The sequence below is a fragment of the Elaeis guineensis genome, chromosome 11, assembly GCF_000442705.2.
Source record: "Elaeis guineensis isolate ETL-2024a chromosome 11, EG11, whole genome shotgun sequence".
In the NCBI taxonomy this organism is placed as follows: Eukaryota; Viridiplantae; Streptophyta; class Magnoliopsida; order Arecales; family Arecaceae; genus Elaeis; species Elaeis guineensis.
The window spans coordinates 14,751,786-14,769,714 of record NC_026003.2 but is presented as its reverse complement, the minus strand read 5'-3'; the positions used below and the strand labels follow the sequence as shown (position 1 = coordinate 14,769,714).

At 43.5% G+C, this 17,929-nt stretch overlaps 1 protein-coding gene across 1 annotated transcript; it reads right to left on the bottom strand.

Moving 5' to 3' along the window:
- Nucleotides 1–8,024: 8,024 nt before the first annotated feature.
- On the bottom strand, nt 8,025–11,693 carry LOC105061553 (4-coumarate--CoA ligase-like 4). The gene is made up of 5 exons (XM_010945641.4): nt 10,401–11,693; nt 8,960–9,108; nt 8,805–8,872; nt 8,613–8,715; nt 8,025–8,536 (listed from the first exon to the last, which is right to left on the bottom strand). The coding sequence occupies exons 1-5, from the start codon at nt 11,623–11,625 to the stop codon at nt 8,423–8,425; spliced, it is 1,659 nt and encodes a 552-aa protein (XP_010943943.2). The 5' UTR covers nt 11,626–11,693; the 3' UTR covers nt 8,025–8,422.
- Between the last annotated feature and the right edge of the window lie 6,236 nt (nt 11,694–17,929).

The following is a 17,929-nucleotide window of genomic DNA, read 5'->3' as shown; positions in this document are numbered from 1 at the left end:
TAGAAATTTGGTATCACCTATTCATGTCACCCCAAATGCTTCCCTACCAATGCCCCAATTCTTTTATCCTATCCATCTAGGGTTCAAATTTAAGTTTAAATCAAATTTAAACTTAAATTGATGGATAAGAATAAGATATGATAGAGAGAGTATTAGGGAAGAGGGGTGCCCACTCTTGGTGCCCTCTCTTCTCATTTGCGCATGCCAAAGGAGGAGGTGTGCATCCCCATGCATGCCCTTCCTTTCTATCATAAGAAAGGAGAGAGAGTCTTAAAAATTGAGACTCTAGCTCCCAGTTTGATTGGGTTTAAATCGGAGTTCAATTCGAATCCAATTCAAACCTGATTCGAGTCCAATTCGATTCAGACTTAATCCTAATTCAATTAGAATCTAATTCTGAAACCATAGGTCAAGTTTAAAGTAATTAAATTTGATTTAATTATTTAGGACTTAATCTCATCAAATTGGATTGCAATAATTATTGTTGGGTGGATGTCTGGCCAGGACACCACCTCCCAAGATCCTTTCAGTACCACGCGATACAGCAGGAAGAAAGAAGAAACAAAACAAAAAGAAAACAATCAAAATACGTGGATCAGCCACAAAATGGCTCGCCTCCACGGGGCATGCAAACTTCACTATAAAAAGAAAATTTTACAAGAGGAGACCTCACCCTCAACCCTTGTACACCCAATTCTCTCTCACCTGAAGTTTCCCTCACAAAAGCTCTCTCTCTCTTGGAGACCCCCCTGAACTCCTGAAGAGCCTGGCGACCGCTGTCCAGGAGCCTCCTGCTCCTTCTCTCACATCGCTGTCGCCTCTCTCTCTCTCCTCGGATTCGTACGGCGCGAGAAAAAAAAACCAACCACTCACTTTTCTCTGTTCGTCACAGTACCCTTTTACAGGGTTAAACAGGGTTTAAACTTGATTAGAGAGGGATTAGGAGTCCTAAACAAAGCCAAAAAATCCTCTGAACCGTCGGATCAAGACCGCAATCTCTCTGGGCCATCTGATCGCGCTTCGGTCCATAGAATAGTACCGTGGACCGCGAGAAATGCATGGAAAACGCCCACGTGGTCCACAGACCCCGCCGTGGACCGCCCGGTCCACGGTGGACCGGGGCAAAGGGCTCGCGGGCCTGGGTCGCGCGTCCCGCGCAGGCCTGGGTCGCGCGTCCTGCATGGGCCTGGGCCTGGGTCGCACGTCCCGCGCGCTGCCGCTTGCGGCCGCGCCGTTGCCGCCCGCCACCGATCGCCGGCGGTCCTCCACCGCCTCGATTCTCGTGCCGATTTTAAAAGCTCGTATCTTCTCCATCCGAGCTCCGTTTCAGGTGATCTTGATCTCGTTGGACTCTGTTTTTCACCGCGAACCTCACTGTGGGCTCAATGTGGGCTGAATCTCAAGACGTCAAATCCTAACAATCTCCGAGAGCTTCTAGATCTCATCTCCTCGCCCCCATGCCCAGGGGTAATCACCTGCTGATCATGGATGGGGAAACATGGGAGTCGAGTCAGGCTGCTCTATCCCATCTCCATCGTATGCTGTGCTCCTCCTGATCTGAGACATGCTCGGGGCATCATCCTGCAGCAATAGGAATCTTACCTTGCAACGTCGCCTCTCGTCCTCCCGAGTCTCCTGTCTCATGCTCGATCCGCCTCCTGGAGCTCCACCTCGCTCTGGGCTCCACCTGGCTCCCGAAGCTCCACCTCGCACTGGGCTCCCTGCCAGGTAATAATGTCTTCTGCTCCCCTTCTTCCCCTCCAGCACAATCCTATCGCCGTGTAGCACCCTCAGGATTCCTCCACCAGCTACCGTCCTGTAGCCTCTCGAATCCAGTCTGCTAAGTGAGATAAGATTCCGCCTGAAATCGGGTATGTATCGGACCTCCCCCAATCTCCTCACTGCACCATCATGTATCCTCCAGCTGACCGTCCCAATGCCTCTGATCGCACAGCTCGATCCATCCGGCAGATATACAGTGTCCTCACTGTTCTCCAGGGAGTCAAGCTGCTCCTCTCTGCAACATACATGATAGGGGCATGCAGAATCTAATATCCACTGCTGAGAAGAAGTAGATACCTCGTCAGATATCTCAAAGACATCTCCATCTAAATTGCTGCCGGCCGTTGCTACAGCAGCCACCGTCCGATTTTTCAGTTGAGGGCAATCTCTGGTTAGATGCCCCAACTCTTCACACCGGTAACACCTGGTTTTGGTCAAGTCCCTCCTGGACTTAGACCGCCCTCATTGCGATCTCCTGTCGCTCCGTCTACCACCTCCTGCACCTCCAGAAGCCACCAAAGCTGAGCTATCGACACCTGAGCTCGAAGCTGGGTTCTCCCTCCTGAGAACCTCGTTCTGGAGTATCGCCGCGGTGACCTCGTCCATCTTGATAGTGCTCTTCCCCACTAGAAGAGCAGTCACCAAGGACTCATACGAAGAGGGAAGCGACGCTAGCAAAACCAGCGCCCTGGTCTTCTCCTCAATGTTCTAGCCAATGCTGAGAAGGTCGATGAGGATCTTCTGGAAGTGGCTCAGATGCTCCTGCACGCTCTGTCCCTCAGTCATCCACAGTTGGTAAAACTGCCTCCAGAGGAAAAGAGTGTTGGTGAGAGACTTCGCCATGTACAATTCCTCGAGCTTCGACCACAGCACCATCGGGAAAGTCTCGCTCAGCACATGGATCACCACCTCATCCGCCAGGTACATGCGGATGGTACTCACCGCCTGCATCTGTAGCCGTTTTCAATCCCGCACCTCAATGGTGGTCGGCTTCTCATCGCACAAGAGAGCATCGATCAACCCCTGTTGGATTAGCACGTCCTTCACCCTTGCCTGCCACAAGGAGAAATTGCTCTTACCATCGAACTTGTTGATCTCCATCTTGATTGTTCCTATTTTCTCCATCTTCAGTCTTGCTCACCACCACTACAATTGCGTCCTTGTACTGCCTTGCTCTGATACCACTTGTTGGGTGGATGTCTGGCCAGGACATCACCTCCCAAGATCCTTTCAGTACCATGCGATACAGCAAGAAAAAAGAAGAAACAAAATAAAAGAAAAACAATCAAAATACGTGGATCAGCCACAAAAGGGCTCGCCTCCATGGGGCATGCAAACTTCACTATGAAAAGAAAATTTTACAAGAGGAGACCTCACCCTCAACCCTTGTACACCCAATTCTCTCTCACCTGAAGTTCCTCTCACAAAAACTCTCTCTTGGAGACCCCCCTGAACCCCTGAAGAGCCTAGCGACCGCTGTCCAGGAGCCTCCTGCTCCTTCTCTCACATCGCTCTCGCCTCTCTCTCTCTCCTCGGATTCGTACAGCGCGAGAAAAAAAAACCAACCACTCACTTTTCTCTGTTCGTCACAGTACCCTTTTAAAGGGTTAAACAGGGTTTAAACTTGATTAGAGAGGGATTAGGAGTCCTAAACAAAGCCAAAAAACCCCGTGAACCGTCGGATCAAGACCGCAATCTCTCTGGGCCGTCTGATCGCGCTCCGGTCTACGAAATAGTGCCATGGACCGCGAGAAATACGTGGAAAACGCCCACGCGGTCCACAGGCCCCGTCGTGGACCGCCCGATCCAAAGGGGCCGCGGGCCTGGGTCGCGCATCCCGCGTGAGCCTGGGTCGCGCATCCCGCGCAGGCCTGGGTCGCGCGTCCCGCGTGGGCCTGGGCCTGGGTCGCGCGTCCCGCGTGCCGCCTCCTGCGGCCGTGCCGTTGCCCCCCGCCGGCGGTCCTCCGTCGCCTCGATTCTCGTGCCAACTTCAAAAGCTCGTATCTTCTCCATCCGAGCTCCGTTTCAGGTGATCTTGGTCTCGTTGGACTCCGTTTTTCACCGCGAACCTCGCTGTGGGCTCAATGTGGGTTGAATCTCAAGGCATCAAATCCTAACAATTATAATTAAGTCCTCCTTGCTAATCGTTAGCTAATCCTATACTTATAACTTTTACAAATTGATCCAAATCATCCATCATATTAATCATTTGATTATCATCTAACCATTTGATCTGATCAAACTCTTTTTGTGTATGATCCTATAGGTTCTGTTTTATCTGGTAGTAAGACATACTATGATGAAAATTGTATCATCGAAACATCTTTCAATAGGTTGGAATATTTTCAAGTCTCATCTAACAAAGATCATTGATCCAGAATGATCCTAGTGAGCTCTCACAATCCACTAGTGATGCCTAGCAGTATATGGTGATAACTCAATAGAATAGAATAAATAGAACCCTTAAGTATAGTTGCCGTATGAGTCAGTTCCTCTATCGTGAGTTCTGACAAGATGGAGGTTATGAAAATTCGTCAAACTCTAAATCCGTCGTATGAAAGATTCAATTAGCTAAAGTCCAAAATATAAAATTCATAAAAATTTCTTTTCATCCATCACCTTACTGTGGCCATAGGCTTAAGAACTCAGCTAGTTTCTCAAATTTCATACGACTATTCCTTATCTACTAAGATCGATAGATCCCTTTTAGACGCACACCCTACTACAATGAATCTACTGTAAGCAATATACACTACAAAGATTCAAATAGTTAGGAGACCATATTTATATGCAGTCAAACTACAACAATTTCATTGTGAGCAGCTAAAGCACCGCAAATCAAAGAACTACTCACACCACTATAACATCGAGAAGATTACTGATGAATGAGTAGACATCTATGTGATTTCTTGTATGGTCATGCTCAATACTGATATGTTTTAATAACTATCTGCACTCTCGCTCAATATCTCTACACTGTAGACTAAAGATTCGTCTATCCTAAAGAAAGTGATCTATGCATCGATCTTAACCTGATCATCCATCATCCCCATGATGATCCATTAATCGGAAGTAATTTAGAAATTAATTATACATATCTCTAAGTCTCAACTCTTGAAAATATGTATCTTTAAATTATTAATTCCTAGGACGATTCTTGAACACATTAGATAAGAATAGATAGAAAAAGTTCTTTTATTGATAAATCAATAGTTTAAGTATAAATATATGTCCTACAACTGTTACAATGTATTTGCCATATTGGCTTTTAGGACATACATCTAACAATGATATAATAGCTTCATATCCATCTAGTCAATATCAACTCCTATTCTTTGAGAATCAAATCTTATCGGTGTTAATCCCACTTGAAAATCAGATGCCTAGTCTGGATACGTAAATTAAATATCTATCAATCCAAATAAAGCCTAAGTATATTAAATAGGACAAAATTTCAAAATCAAATTTGACATTCTATGGAAAAAATAATCCGACCTGAGCGATATAAATTGATTAATAAATGGGTTGGTTCATGTTAAAAAAAAATAAGTGGATTTTAAATGGGTTAATCAAATTTTAGATAGGTTAAGCAGGTCATTTCATGACCGAAAACATCTTTAAAATGGGTCTATATAGGTTAAATGTGTCAAGAATCTAAATCTAAATTCAATAATTTTAATACATCAGTAATGTCAAATTCATCCGTTTATAAACCAGATTCATTTATGCCAAAGCTAAATCCATCTAGATTGAGTAAATTGTGAGTAGATGTGGTAGGTTGTGTCATGACTTGCCATCCATAAATTCCAATCCTAGACATGTGCTAGGCTTGATTGTTTCTGAGATTGGCATTTTTCTTCTCCTAATAGTCATGTGGCTTATTCACATAAAAATAAAATATATTTTAGTTGTACCCAAAGGATGTGTTGTCCGCTTTTACCTCCACCGCTTTTGTGCGAGGTTTCAAACACCTTTTAGCTAGTGGAGTTAGTTACATAATTTGTACAATTTTTTTAAAAAATAATAGTTATAAAAGGGTAAACAAATAACTATACGACTAAATGATTAATTAATAATATATAAATTTAATATTATTTGCATATTATTTTCGAACTATATTAAGTTAATTACAGATAAGCTAGATAAATGTGAGAAAGATACAATATAATGGGTAAAATCACACTTAATCAGAAGGTTGCAAATGGATCGATTGACTCGTAAATTGATCCGGTCTATCTTGCTCAAATCCAATCCGACTCATTTTAAAGGACCCATAGGGTCGGATCAAATTCTTGAATTGGACTCATTTTATTTTTCAAATCGGATTTGGATTTACAAAATTCAAACTTGACCTAAACCGACCCAAACTCAGTATCTTATTAGTCTCCAAACCTATTTGAGTCTCTAAATTGTAATTTAAGACTTGTATAGGCAATAGCTTTAACATAAAGACATGTTTAAAATTATTTTTATATCTTAATTTATTTTTCAAGTAGTATTGTTTATTATGTATTTTGTATGGTTAATAGTAGCTGTTTATTCGATAATTAAAATGTAGTTGGCTATGTTTGATCTGGACCTGATTCGGATCCAAAATTTTTGGGTTGGGCTTGGGTTATAATAGATTCAACCCGACCGAATGGTCCATTGGATCAAAATTTTATTTGTAGACCTAATTTGACCTGATCCGATCTTCTATTGGATTAGATTAGCATCCAATATTAAGATCCAATCGAGAAACCATATCGACTAGGGTCATTTATGACCCAGTTCGACCTGATCCATTTGCACCCTTAATTGATCAATTGGGATTTGTTTGAGTATGTATTGAAAATGTATTCCATACATTGGAGTGATTATTGGAAAAAAATTCCGATTCATAATTTGAGTTTGAGCTTGAGTAGAGAGAAAGTAGGAGAACAATAAGAAGTAGATTACACCAATAAATTGAATTCAAATAGAAATAATTTAAGGTGCATTATTATCTCCTCTCAAACTAAGTGTGCGGTTGAATGTGAAGCTTGGACTATAAAAAGCAAATACACTTGGAGTGAACATGTCAACAACTTGACGTGCAAAAGCGATGAAATTAACATCTAAAAGGTTATGACTAACTAATTCTTGGGCATAATGATAGTTGATCTTGATATATCTAGTTCTTACATAAAAAATATGATTGAGATGAGAGAAATGAAAAAATATTGTCCCACCAAATTAAAGGAATAGAGTAGAGAGAAATATGTAATTTATGCAAAAGAGAGCATAACTATTATAATTTGGCAATTGTTTGGGCAAGCCATAGATACTCCACTTTGGTAGATGATCAACCAATTATTGTTTGCTTTTTAGCCTCCAAGAAATAGCGTTAGGTGCATATAAATCACTTATGGAGTGTTTATCAACATGACTGTTAACTTGATCTGCATCTGAGTAAGCAATGAGATTTAATAGGCCTGGTTGTAGCTGATACTCAAAGTTGGTGATGCCTTTGAGAAATCAAAATATATACTTAATTACTACTATATGTAATTTATTGGATGTTATAAAAATTAATAAATTTGATTGACCCAAAAAGTTGCACGTTAGAAAGCTCTAATAATACTCTAATAAAATGAAGGGTCATGAAGAAGAGGGCTATCCATGTGGCCCATCTTTCAATAGAGTAAGAATTAAAGCATCATTTGCAACCAAGCATATTGGTGCATTGTAACAAGTCTACCATGTGTTTGGATTGATATAAAAAATTTTATCGCTTGACTAATTTACTTGGATTCCAAAAAAATATGACGTGTTCATATTCTTAATATTTAATAAATTTAAAATTTTAATAATGAGCTTGCACACATAATGTTATTATTGCTTCTAAAATGATATCATCGATATAAAGGAGAAAATATAATGTGATGCTGGCGTGATGATGTATGAATTGTGAAGGATTTGATTGTGAAGTAATACATTTGAAAGAGATATAATATGATAGAAATATCATACTTAATCAGTTGAGATTTGTTTGGGTGTGTATTAAATATGTATAGTGTGTATAAGAGTGATTACAGGAAAAGAATAAGGAGAAGATTATGGTACCAATTCAAATGGAGAATTTGTACTTGAATTTGAGTAGAGAGATTAGGAAAAAAGTGAGAAGATTACACCAGTAATTTGAATTCAAAAATCAAATTTGAATGGAGATGATTTAAGGTTTGTTATTAAAATACACATATCTTGCATCCAACTCCACATAATTCAAGCTCTAAACATGTACCCATGCATGGCTTCTTTACTGATAAAAATAAGCTCATTATGAGTTCAACATGAACCGGTCACAAATAGCTCATACAAATTTACAATTCCAGATCCCACCCAAGTATAGCATTACTGCTATCCTAATAGGCGCCCACCTTTATTTTTAAGATATATTTGCGCGAGTGATATTAGTTCAGCATTTATGTTTCTTCCGACACATATTGAGCTCAACAAATTGTCTCCAAAGTGCATCTTTTATTATCCTACCACACAAAAAACCATGCTCTATTTAAGCTTGGAATGGCAAACTTGAATAGCCATCCAATACAACCACCACTCACTTATTACGTCGTCTTCTCCCACAGAATGTGCAACGTGCTCTCAGCAGAAATAGCCATCAAAGCTTGGAAGTGGCGAGCTTGATGAGATCCTTCCTTAATATCTTCCCGGATGGATTCTTGGGAATGGCTGACACAAATGCCACCTTGCGAATCCTCTTGTAAGGAGCCACCTAAAAATTTCACAATTGATAAGAATTAAGAACGCCATATTCGACTTTTCTAGTTACTCACCGTCCATGGACTCACCTGCTTTGCTACAAACTCCATCACTCCGGTCTTGGACAAGTGTCTCCCAGCCTTCCTTACAACATATGCCATTGGGTACTGGCCTACTTCCTTATCCGGAAACCTGCATTAAAATGCGTGTTTGGATTCGATTAGATGCAATCACCAATGAAAGTCCAATGAGATTTTAGAGGGAGAGAGAGGAGTGATCACGGGATCACGGCGGCATCGGTGATCGCAGGGTGGGTCAGCAATAGTGCCTCCAGCTCTGCAGGGGCCACCTACATGAGAAGTAACCACCACTCAATTATGATCGGACGTCTCAAATGAATACCATTATAAGATCACATCATCTGGATGGACGGTACCTGGTAGCCCTTGTATTTGATGAGCTCCTTGAGTCGGTCCACCACGAAGAGATACCCGTCCTCGTCAATGTAGCAAAGATCTCCGGTCCGTAGCCACCCCTCTTTTGAGTCCAACATCGTGCTCGTCGCCTCTGGATTCTTGAAATAACCTAATTATTAAATATGGACAATACCGACATACCATTAGAAAATTTATTAGCAGCTTATCAATATTAAAGACGTAGATTTTTTAGGACACCTTAACGTGCAGTCTCTCTGCGAACTCGTACGTCAGGATAAGAGCCTGTGGACCGACTCTTTAACTTAAGGTCCCTATCCTACTCATCACCGCCGTACACGGTGCATGGTTGAGAGAGAGTGAAAGTTCAAAAAAATTATCTAGAGATATTGAATGAATATTAAAAGAATATTATTGTTAGAGCCCGGTCCACTAAGGGACCAATCAATAAGTTTCCTAACCTTTTACGATTTAGTATAACAAACTAATCGCATTTGATATGACTATAATTTAACAACAACATATACTGATACTGTCTACCGAAAAAAAAAAAAAAAATATATATATATATATATATATATACTGATACCCACTCGTCACTTGCTTTATACAAATATATATAATAGAAAATCTTAAGAGTTGGTTCTTTGATTTAACCACCATCTCATATCTAATCCTTTACAAATATTATGCTAATTCTTATGCATAGATCCTTCCCACATGATTAAAGATTTATTTGGATATTCCTACAAAAATAACTTATAGAAATCAGATTTGTTTGCCTATCTAGCTCACACCTTCTAAAGATTTGTCAAAATACTGATCTATTAGCCTAATGCCAAAAAAAAAAAAAAAAATTTCTTCTTCTTTCCATGTGATTCGGACCATATGCTGCTAGTTTGATATTAGCTAGGTTCATATAGACTTTCTAATCAATACATCCAACACGAAGTTCAGTTTAAATTCTACTGGATTATCTAAACAACTTCAAATTAGTTTTTCTAACATAATCACATAACATGAAAGATTAACAGATAGATATAAATAGTAAATTTTAGGTGCAAAGTGCTATCAACTTAAGTTTTCTCACAAAATATGGAGCAAGAAGTATATTCTCCGTCAACATGCTCCAATTACAAAATTACAGCTACAATAAAAACTTGGAATATTTCTTAAAAAATAAGAAAGAAAGAAATGAGTCCAGGTTCGAGTTGTCTCTTTCATGACAAAGAATGATTGACATACTTTCCAGACATCAACAGTTGGATCGCATAAAAAAGGAATGGTTGGTCTTTCTTAGTTTCTTTTGCAACATCAATGATTAGATCGTATACTGCACGAATCTGAAAGCACTGCCATCAGCCATGACGCGATCCAACGTCGGTGATTCATTCTTTCGCGCGGAAGAGAACCTGAACCAAGAATGGATAGGCTTTCCCTTACCTTTCATGACGAAGGGACCTCGGATCCAGAGCTCGCCGGTGCGGTTCACCGGCAAGGACATACCAGTGTCCGGATCCACGATCCTGGCCTCCGTGTTGGGCGACAGCAGCCCCGCCGTTCCGTACCTCCTGCTCTCCTCCGCCGAGTCCGTGGACGCCCCCATCCCCGTGCTCTCCGTCAGCCCATACGACTGCAAAATCTCCACCGCCGGATACTTCTCCCGGAACCCCTCGATCACCTCCCTCCCCAGCGGCGCACCGCCGGACAGCACCCGCCGGAGCCGCCCCAACGGCAGCGGCGCCGCCTGGTTCAACATCGCCACCAGGATCGGCGGCACCAGAGGCAGATACGTCGCCCCGTACTCCCCAATCGACCGGATCATCTCCCCCAACTCGAATCTCGACAAGATCACCACCGTCGATCCAGCTCCCAGCAGCCCCGTCGCGAATGCCGCCAGACCGTAGATGTGGAACATCGGGACGGTGCAGATGAACGTCTCCAGCGCGCTGCCGCCCTCCTCCAGCTTGAGCCGGTTTAGGATCATCTGGACCATCGAGATCATATTCCGGTGGGTCGCCACCACGCCTTTGCTGGTCCCGGTGGTCCCGGACGAGTACAGGAGCGTCGCCGTGTCGTCCTGGCTCACCAGCTCCCGCCGGCGCCGGAGATCGGGTTCCATCGCCGTCAATTCCTCGATCGTGTAGCGGATGCGGCCATCATCGCCGGAGATCCGGCAGTCCTCGAGGAGGACGATGGGGAAATCGCGGTCGCGGGGGAGTTTTCCGACGAAGGGGCGGGTCGCGAAAGCCAGGATCGGGTCGGAATCCGAGATTTGCTTGGCGATTTCTTGTGGGGTGTTTAGGGGGTTGGTGGTGGTGAGGACGGCGCCGAGGGACATGACGGCGAGGGAGACGACGGGGAAGTGGATGGAGTTGGGGGAGAGGAGGAGGACGACCTGGCCCTTGCGGACAGAGAGGCGGGAGGAGAGGGCGGAGGCGAGGGCAGAGACGGAGCGCCAGAGAGTGGGGAAGGAGACGCGGCGGCCGGAGGCGGCGTCGATGAGGGCAGTGGTGCCGGAGTGGCGGCGGGAGGAGAGGAAGGTGGTGACGTCGAGGTGGGGGTCGGAGGGGAGGGGGACGGGCTTGCGCTTGCTGTAGAATATGGAGTTGGAGGGGCAGAAGCCGCTCCAAGGGTCTACCGGTAATCCGTCCGTTCGATATGCCATCGCCGGAAGCTGTTGAGTTCCCCCACACTGCTCAAGTGGGGTGGGGAGGAGAGAGCGATTTAAAATTTGGTGCTGGGTTTGGGTTTTAAAGTTGGAGCCGCCATCCAGCTGGCACGTCAAATAAACTTTCAATTTTTATTTAAAAAAAAAAAAAAAAAAAGACTGGTTGATACTTTTACATCAAACCAGCAACGCTGCCGCTCTGCCGGTTTTGAATTAATTTTGTAAAAAAATTATAAAGTAAGATATCCTCCAGAAGTTAATTAAATAATAAAAAATTAATACGTCGATAAATTTTTTATCATTATCTAGTAAATAAATGTATAAAAGATTAAAAATATTAACAAAAAATAAAAAAAAATTTATTATTTTTTATTTTTTTTGAAAAAACCTTCCTCTCCCAACTTACTTCCAAAACTATCCTTCACGTCTGAAAAATGACGATTTCACAGCCACCTAAGCCCACTTCTAATCCACTCGCCGAGATGAGGTGGACAATTGAAATTGAAGTGGTGATTTCGTGAAAATGCCAGTGGAAGTAGCGATTTTGTTAGGTGGATGTCTGGCCAGGACACCACCTCTCAAGATCCTTTCAGTACCACGCGATGCAGCAGGAAGAAAGAAGAAACAAAACAAAAGAAAAACAATCAAAATACGTAGATCAGCCACAAAAGGGCTCGCTCCACGAGACATGCAAACTTCACTATGAAAAGAAAATTTTACAAGAGGAGACTCACCCTCAATCCTTGTACACCCAATTCTCTCTCACTAGAAGTTCCCTCACAAAAGCTCTCTCTCTCTTGGAGACCCTCTGAATCCCTGAAGAGCCTGTCGATCGCTGTCCAGGAGCCTCCTGCTCCTTCTCTCACAGCGCTCTCACCTCTCTCTCTCTCCTCAGATTCGTACGGCGCGAGAAAACCAACCCCCGCTTTTCTCTGTTCGTCACAGTACCCTTTTAAAGGGTTAAACAGGGTTTAAAACCTAATTAGATTAGGTTTAAGAGTTCTAAACAAGCCAAATCAACGTCCCAGACCGTCGGATCAAGACCGGGAGCCCTCTGGGCCCTTAGATCGCGCTCCGGTCCACGATAGTCCGTGGACCACGAGAACGCATAGAAACGCCTACGCGGTCACAGGCCCGCTGTGGACCGCCGTCCACGGTGACCGGCAAAGGCCGGCCTGGTCGCGCGTCCCGCGCGCCGCCTACTGCTGCGCCGCGCCGCCGCCGGTCGCCGGCGGTCCTCCACCACCTCGATTCTCGTGCCGACTTCAAAAGCTCGTATCTCCTCCATCCGAGCTCCGTTTTAGGTGATCTTGATCTCGTTGGACTCCGTTTTTCACTGCAACCTCGCTGTGGGCTCAATGTGGGCTGAATCTTGAGACGTCAAATCCTAACAATCTCCATCTCGACTCGATATTCGGCCTCCTCCAAACTCTGAGAGCTTCTAGATCTCCTCGCCTCCATGCCCTGGGGCAATCGCCTGCTGATCATGGAGGGCAAACATGGGAGTCGAGCCAGGCTGCTCGATCCCATCTCTATTGTATGCTGTGCTCCTCCTGACCTGAGACCTGCTCGGGGCATCGTCCTGCGGCAATAGGAATATCACCTTGCGATGTCGCCTCTCGTCCTCCCGAGTCTCCAGTCTCATGCCCGATCCGCCTCCTGGAGCTCCACCTTGCTCTGGCTCCGCCTGGCTCCCGAAGCTCCACCTCGCACTGGGCTCCCTGCCAGGTAATAATGTCTCTGCTCCCCTTCTTTCCCTCCAGCACAATCCTATCGCCGCGTAGCACCCTCAGGATTCCTCCACCAGCTACCGTCCTGTAGCCTCTCGAATCCAGTCTGCTAAGTGAGATAAGATTCCGTCTGAAATCGGGTATGTATCGGACCTCCCCCAATCTCCTCACTGCACCGTCATGTGTCCTCCAGCTGACCGTCCCAATGCCTCTGATCGCACAGCTCGATCCATCCGGCAGATATACAGTGCCCTCACTGTTCTCCAAGGAGTCAAGCTGCTCCTCTCTGCAACATACATGATAGGGGCATGCAGAATCTAATATCCATTGCTGGGAAGAAGTAGATACATCGTCAGATATCTCTAGGACATCTCCATCTGAATCGCTGCCGGCCATCGCTACAGCAGCCACCATCCGATTTTTAAGTTGAGGACAATCTCTGGCTAGATGCCCCAACTCCTCACACCGGTAACACCTGGTTTTGCTCAAGTCCCTCCTGGACGTAGACCGCCCTCGTTGCGATCTCCTGTCGCTCCGTCTACCGCCTCCTGCTCCTCCAGAAGCCACCAAAGCTGAGCTACCGCCACCAGAGCTCGAAGCTGGGTTCTCCCTCCTGAGAACCTCGTTCTGGAGTATCGCCACGGTGACCTCGTCCATCTTAATAGTGCTCTTCCCTACTAGAAGAGCAGTCACCAAGGACTCGTACGAAGGGGAAGCGACGCCAGCAAAACCAGCACCCTGGTCTTCTCCTCAACGTTCTCGCCAACGCTGAGAAGATCGGTGAGGATCTTCTGGAAATGGCTCAGATGCTCCTGCACGCTCTGTCCTTCAGTCATCCGCAGTTGGTAAAACTACCTCCAGAGGAAAAGAGTGTTGGTGAGAGACTTCGTCATGTACAACTCCTCGAGCTTCGACCACAGCACCGTCGGGGAAGTCTCGCTCAACACATGGATCACCACCTCATCCGTCAGGTACATGCGGATGGTACTCACCGCCTGCATCTGTAGCCGTTTCCAATCCCTCACCTCCATAGTGGTCGGTTTCTCATCGCACAAGAGAGCATCGATCAACCCCTGTTGGATGAGCACGTCCTTCACCCTTGCCTGCCACAAAGAGAAATTGCTCTTACCATCAAACTTGTTGATCTCCATCTTGATTGTTCCTGTTTTCTCCATCTTCAGTCTTGCTCACCACCACTGCAATCTGCTCCTTGTACCGCTTGCTCTGATACCACTTGTTGGGTAGATGTCTGGACAGGACACCACCTCTCAAGATCCTTTCAGTACCACGCAATGCAGCAGGAAGAAAGAAGAAACAAAACAAAAGAAAAACAATCAAAATACGTGGATCAGCCACAAAAGGGCTCACCTCCACGAGGCATCCAAACTTCACTATGAAAAGAAAATTTTACAAGAGGAGACCTCACCCTCAACCCTTGTACACATAATTCTCTCTCACTAGAAGTTCCCCTCACAAAAGCTCTCTCTCTCTTGGAGACCCCCTGAACCCCTGAAGAGCCTGGCGACCGCTGTCCAGAAGCCTCCTGCTCCTTCTCTCATAGCGCTCTCGCGTCTCTCTCTCTCTCCTCGGATTCGTACGGTGTGAGAAAACCAACCTCCGCTTTTCTCTATTCGTCACAGTACCCTTTTAAAGGGTTAAACAGGATTTAAAACCTAATTAGATTAGGTTTAAGAGTCCTAAACAAGCCAAATCAACATCCCAGACCGTCGGATCAAGACCGGGAGCCCTCTGGGCCCTTAGATCGCACTCCGGTCCATGAAATAGTGCCGTGGACCGTGAGAAATGCATGGGAAACTCCCATGCGGTCCACAGGCCCCGCTGTGGACCGCCGCTGCCGCCCGCCGCCTGTCGCCGGCGGTCCTCTACCGCCTCGATTCTCGTACCGACTTCAAAAGCTCATATCTCCTCCATCCGAGCTCCGTTTCAGGTGATCTTGATCTCGTTGGACTCCGTTTTTCGTTGCGAACCTCGCTGTGGGCTTAATGTGGGTTGAATCTCGAGGTGTCAAATCCTAACAGATTTCTTGGCAATTTTATTTTTTTTTGAACGAATCAGGGGAGCGACGGAGAATGCACTGCGGGGGAGGAGAGGGTGGGGTGTGCGCGGGCGGCCTGCGAGCAGTGCATGTGGCTAGGGTCAGCACGGGAGGCCGCAAGGGACTGAGGGATGAATAACGGTGATGGCATGAGCGGATGGAGTCATTTGCAGAGGATGTGGGATGCGAATTCGTCAAGAGATCAAGAGCCAGTACAGGAGATGGCATGGATGGCTGGAAGGCTCGGAATGGTGCTGGAGATGCGGCGACCGACGGGCTGGAGGTGGAGCGGCCGGAGGTTGTCGCGTGCAAGAGAAAGAGAAGAAGAAAAAAATAAATAAAAATAAATTATAATAATAAAAATTACAAAATAATAAAAATAATAAAAATAATAAAAAATATTATATTAAAAATATATATTATTTTTATTATTTAAATATTATTGTTAAAAATTATTTTAAAAATTATTTTTTTAAAAAAAATATTTTTTCAAAATTATTTTTTAAAATTAACAATGTATCATTATTTTAAAAAATAAATAATAATAATACTAAGTACTAAAAAATAATAGTAAATTTAAAAATATTTAAAATTAGAAGATTTTTTTTACAATAAAAATAGATTTTTAAAATAATGATAAAATATTATTTTAAAAAATAATATTGAAAAAAATGCATAAGGTCTAGAGAACCTATATAATATTGAAAAAATGCTATAAGTCGCCTATCGTAGGATGACTCTATAAGTCATCCTATAATAAAGTGACTTTTTATTTAGCTAATTAATTTATATATTTAATTTATATTTCTATATTTTTTATAATCATTATCATATAAATTAAAATAATAATTATTATAATTAAAATATTTTATTATAAATATTATAATCATAGGATGACTTAGGACACACTCTTTCTCCCCCCCCTTCATTACTTAGAAAAGAAAACCCAAACACCCCGCCTATAACCTAAAAATTTATTAAAATATTATTTTTAATATAAAATATTATTCTTAAAAATAAATTTTAAAAATTATTTTTAAAATTATTTTTAAAAATTTATTTTTTAAATTTATTTTTTAAGATTATTTTTAAAAAGAATTATTTTTAAAATTATTTTTAAAAATAATTTTTTATTTAAGAAGTCTCCCTTTCAAAGGGCGACTCACTACGAATAATTTATTCAACAAGTGGCCTGTCATTCTAATGTCACCAAGATGGAATGGGCTGAGCGATGCTTAATGAGAATGAGGATGAAAAAAATTTAAGATTGCCATGAAGGAGATTGAAAATGAAAACAGCATCAAACTAACAATTTCTCGTGACGTTAGTATTGAATCTAGATAGTGATTTTTAAAATAAGTATATATATATATATATATATGTGTGTGTGTGTGTGTGTGTGTCGGTGTATGTATGCGTGTATATCAACATATATACATATATATGTATATACAGATATATATACACACATACATACGTACATATATATACATATATGTATATATAAGTATGTATATACATATATACATATATATATATATAATATATATATATATATATATATATATATATATATATATATATATATATATTGTTGGGTATAAAATAACCCCAGTTGAAGTTCGTGAGAGATCAACCCTCTCAGGACTCTTCCGGCTTCCGACCTTGTGCGACGTTCCTGAACTCCTCCGGCCATCTGAACTTCCACAGTACCGTCCGAACTCCTCCAGCAGTCGACCTTCCATAGTATCCTCCAGATTCCTCCAATGGACGAACTCCTATCATGCCATCCGGACTTCTCCAATAATGAGCTCCTTCATTCGTCTGTCGAACTGCTCCAAATGCTCTCTGGGCTTCACTATCAGCCAGTTTTCTACAGTGATCGACTATTCTCTGAATCTCTTCCAGACTTCCTCCTGTCACGATCGACTTTACTCCGAGCTTCTTTCGGACTTTGTCAAATATCCGGGCTTTCCAAGTAGCCAGACTTATATAGTAACCAGACTCCATCCAAATTTCTACAGTGGTCGACCGCCGTCCAAGTTTCATCCGAGCTTCTACAGTAAGTGAATTTCGTCCGAACTTCTATTGCAGGCGGTCTCCATCAGAGCTTCTACAATAAGCGATCTTCATCCGGGCTTCCATGGCCACCGGTCTCCATCCGAGCTTCTACAATAAGCGGTCTTCATCCGGGCTTCCACGGCCACCGGTCTCCATCCGAGCTTCTACAATAAGCGGTCTTCATCCAGGCTTCCACGGCAACCGATCTTCATCCGAGCTTCTACAGTAAGTGGCCTCCTTCCGGACTTCTGCAAGAACCGGACTCCGTCTGAACTTCTACAGCGGATGGATTCCAGACGAACTTCTACAACAGACGGGCTCCAGCAGCCGGATTTCTACAATGACCAACTGTCTCCGCTGTCTTCCGTACCTCTCCAGCCATCAACCTTCAACAGTGCCAACCGGACTCCAACAGTGCCAACCAGACCCCTCTAACGGACAAATTCCCTCCGGA

What these genes read in the sequence shown, in the direction of transcription:
- LOC105061553 (XM_010945641.4), bottom strand. Translation starts at nt 11,625, where the DNA reads ATGGCATATCGAACGGACGGATTACCGGTAGACCCTTGGAGCGGCTTC. An exon ending in AGGTCCCTTCGTCATGAAAG is followed by an intron (nt 9,109 to 10,400) that starts GTAAGGGAAAGC and finishes TTTAATAATTAG; the next exon opens with GTTATTTCAAGAATCCAGAG. An exon ending in TCAAATACAAGGGCTACCAG is followed by an intron (nt 8,873 to 8,959) that starts GTACCGTCCATC and finishes CTTCTCATGTAG; the next exon opens with GTGGCCCCTGCAGAGCTGGA.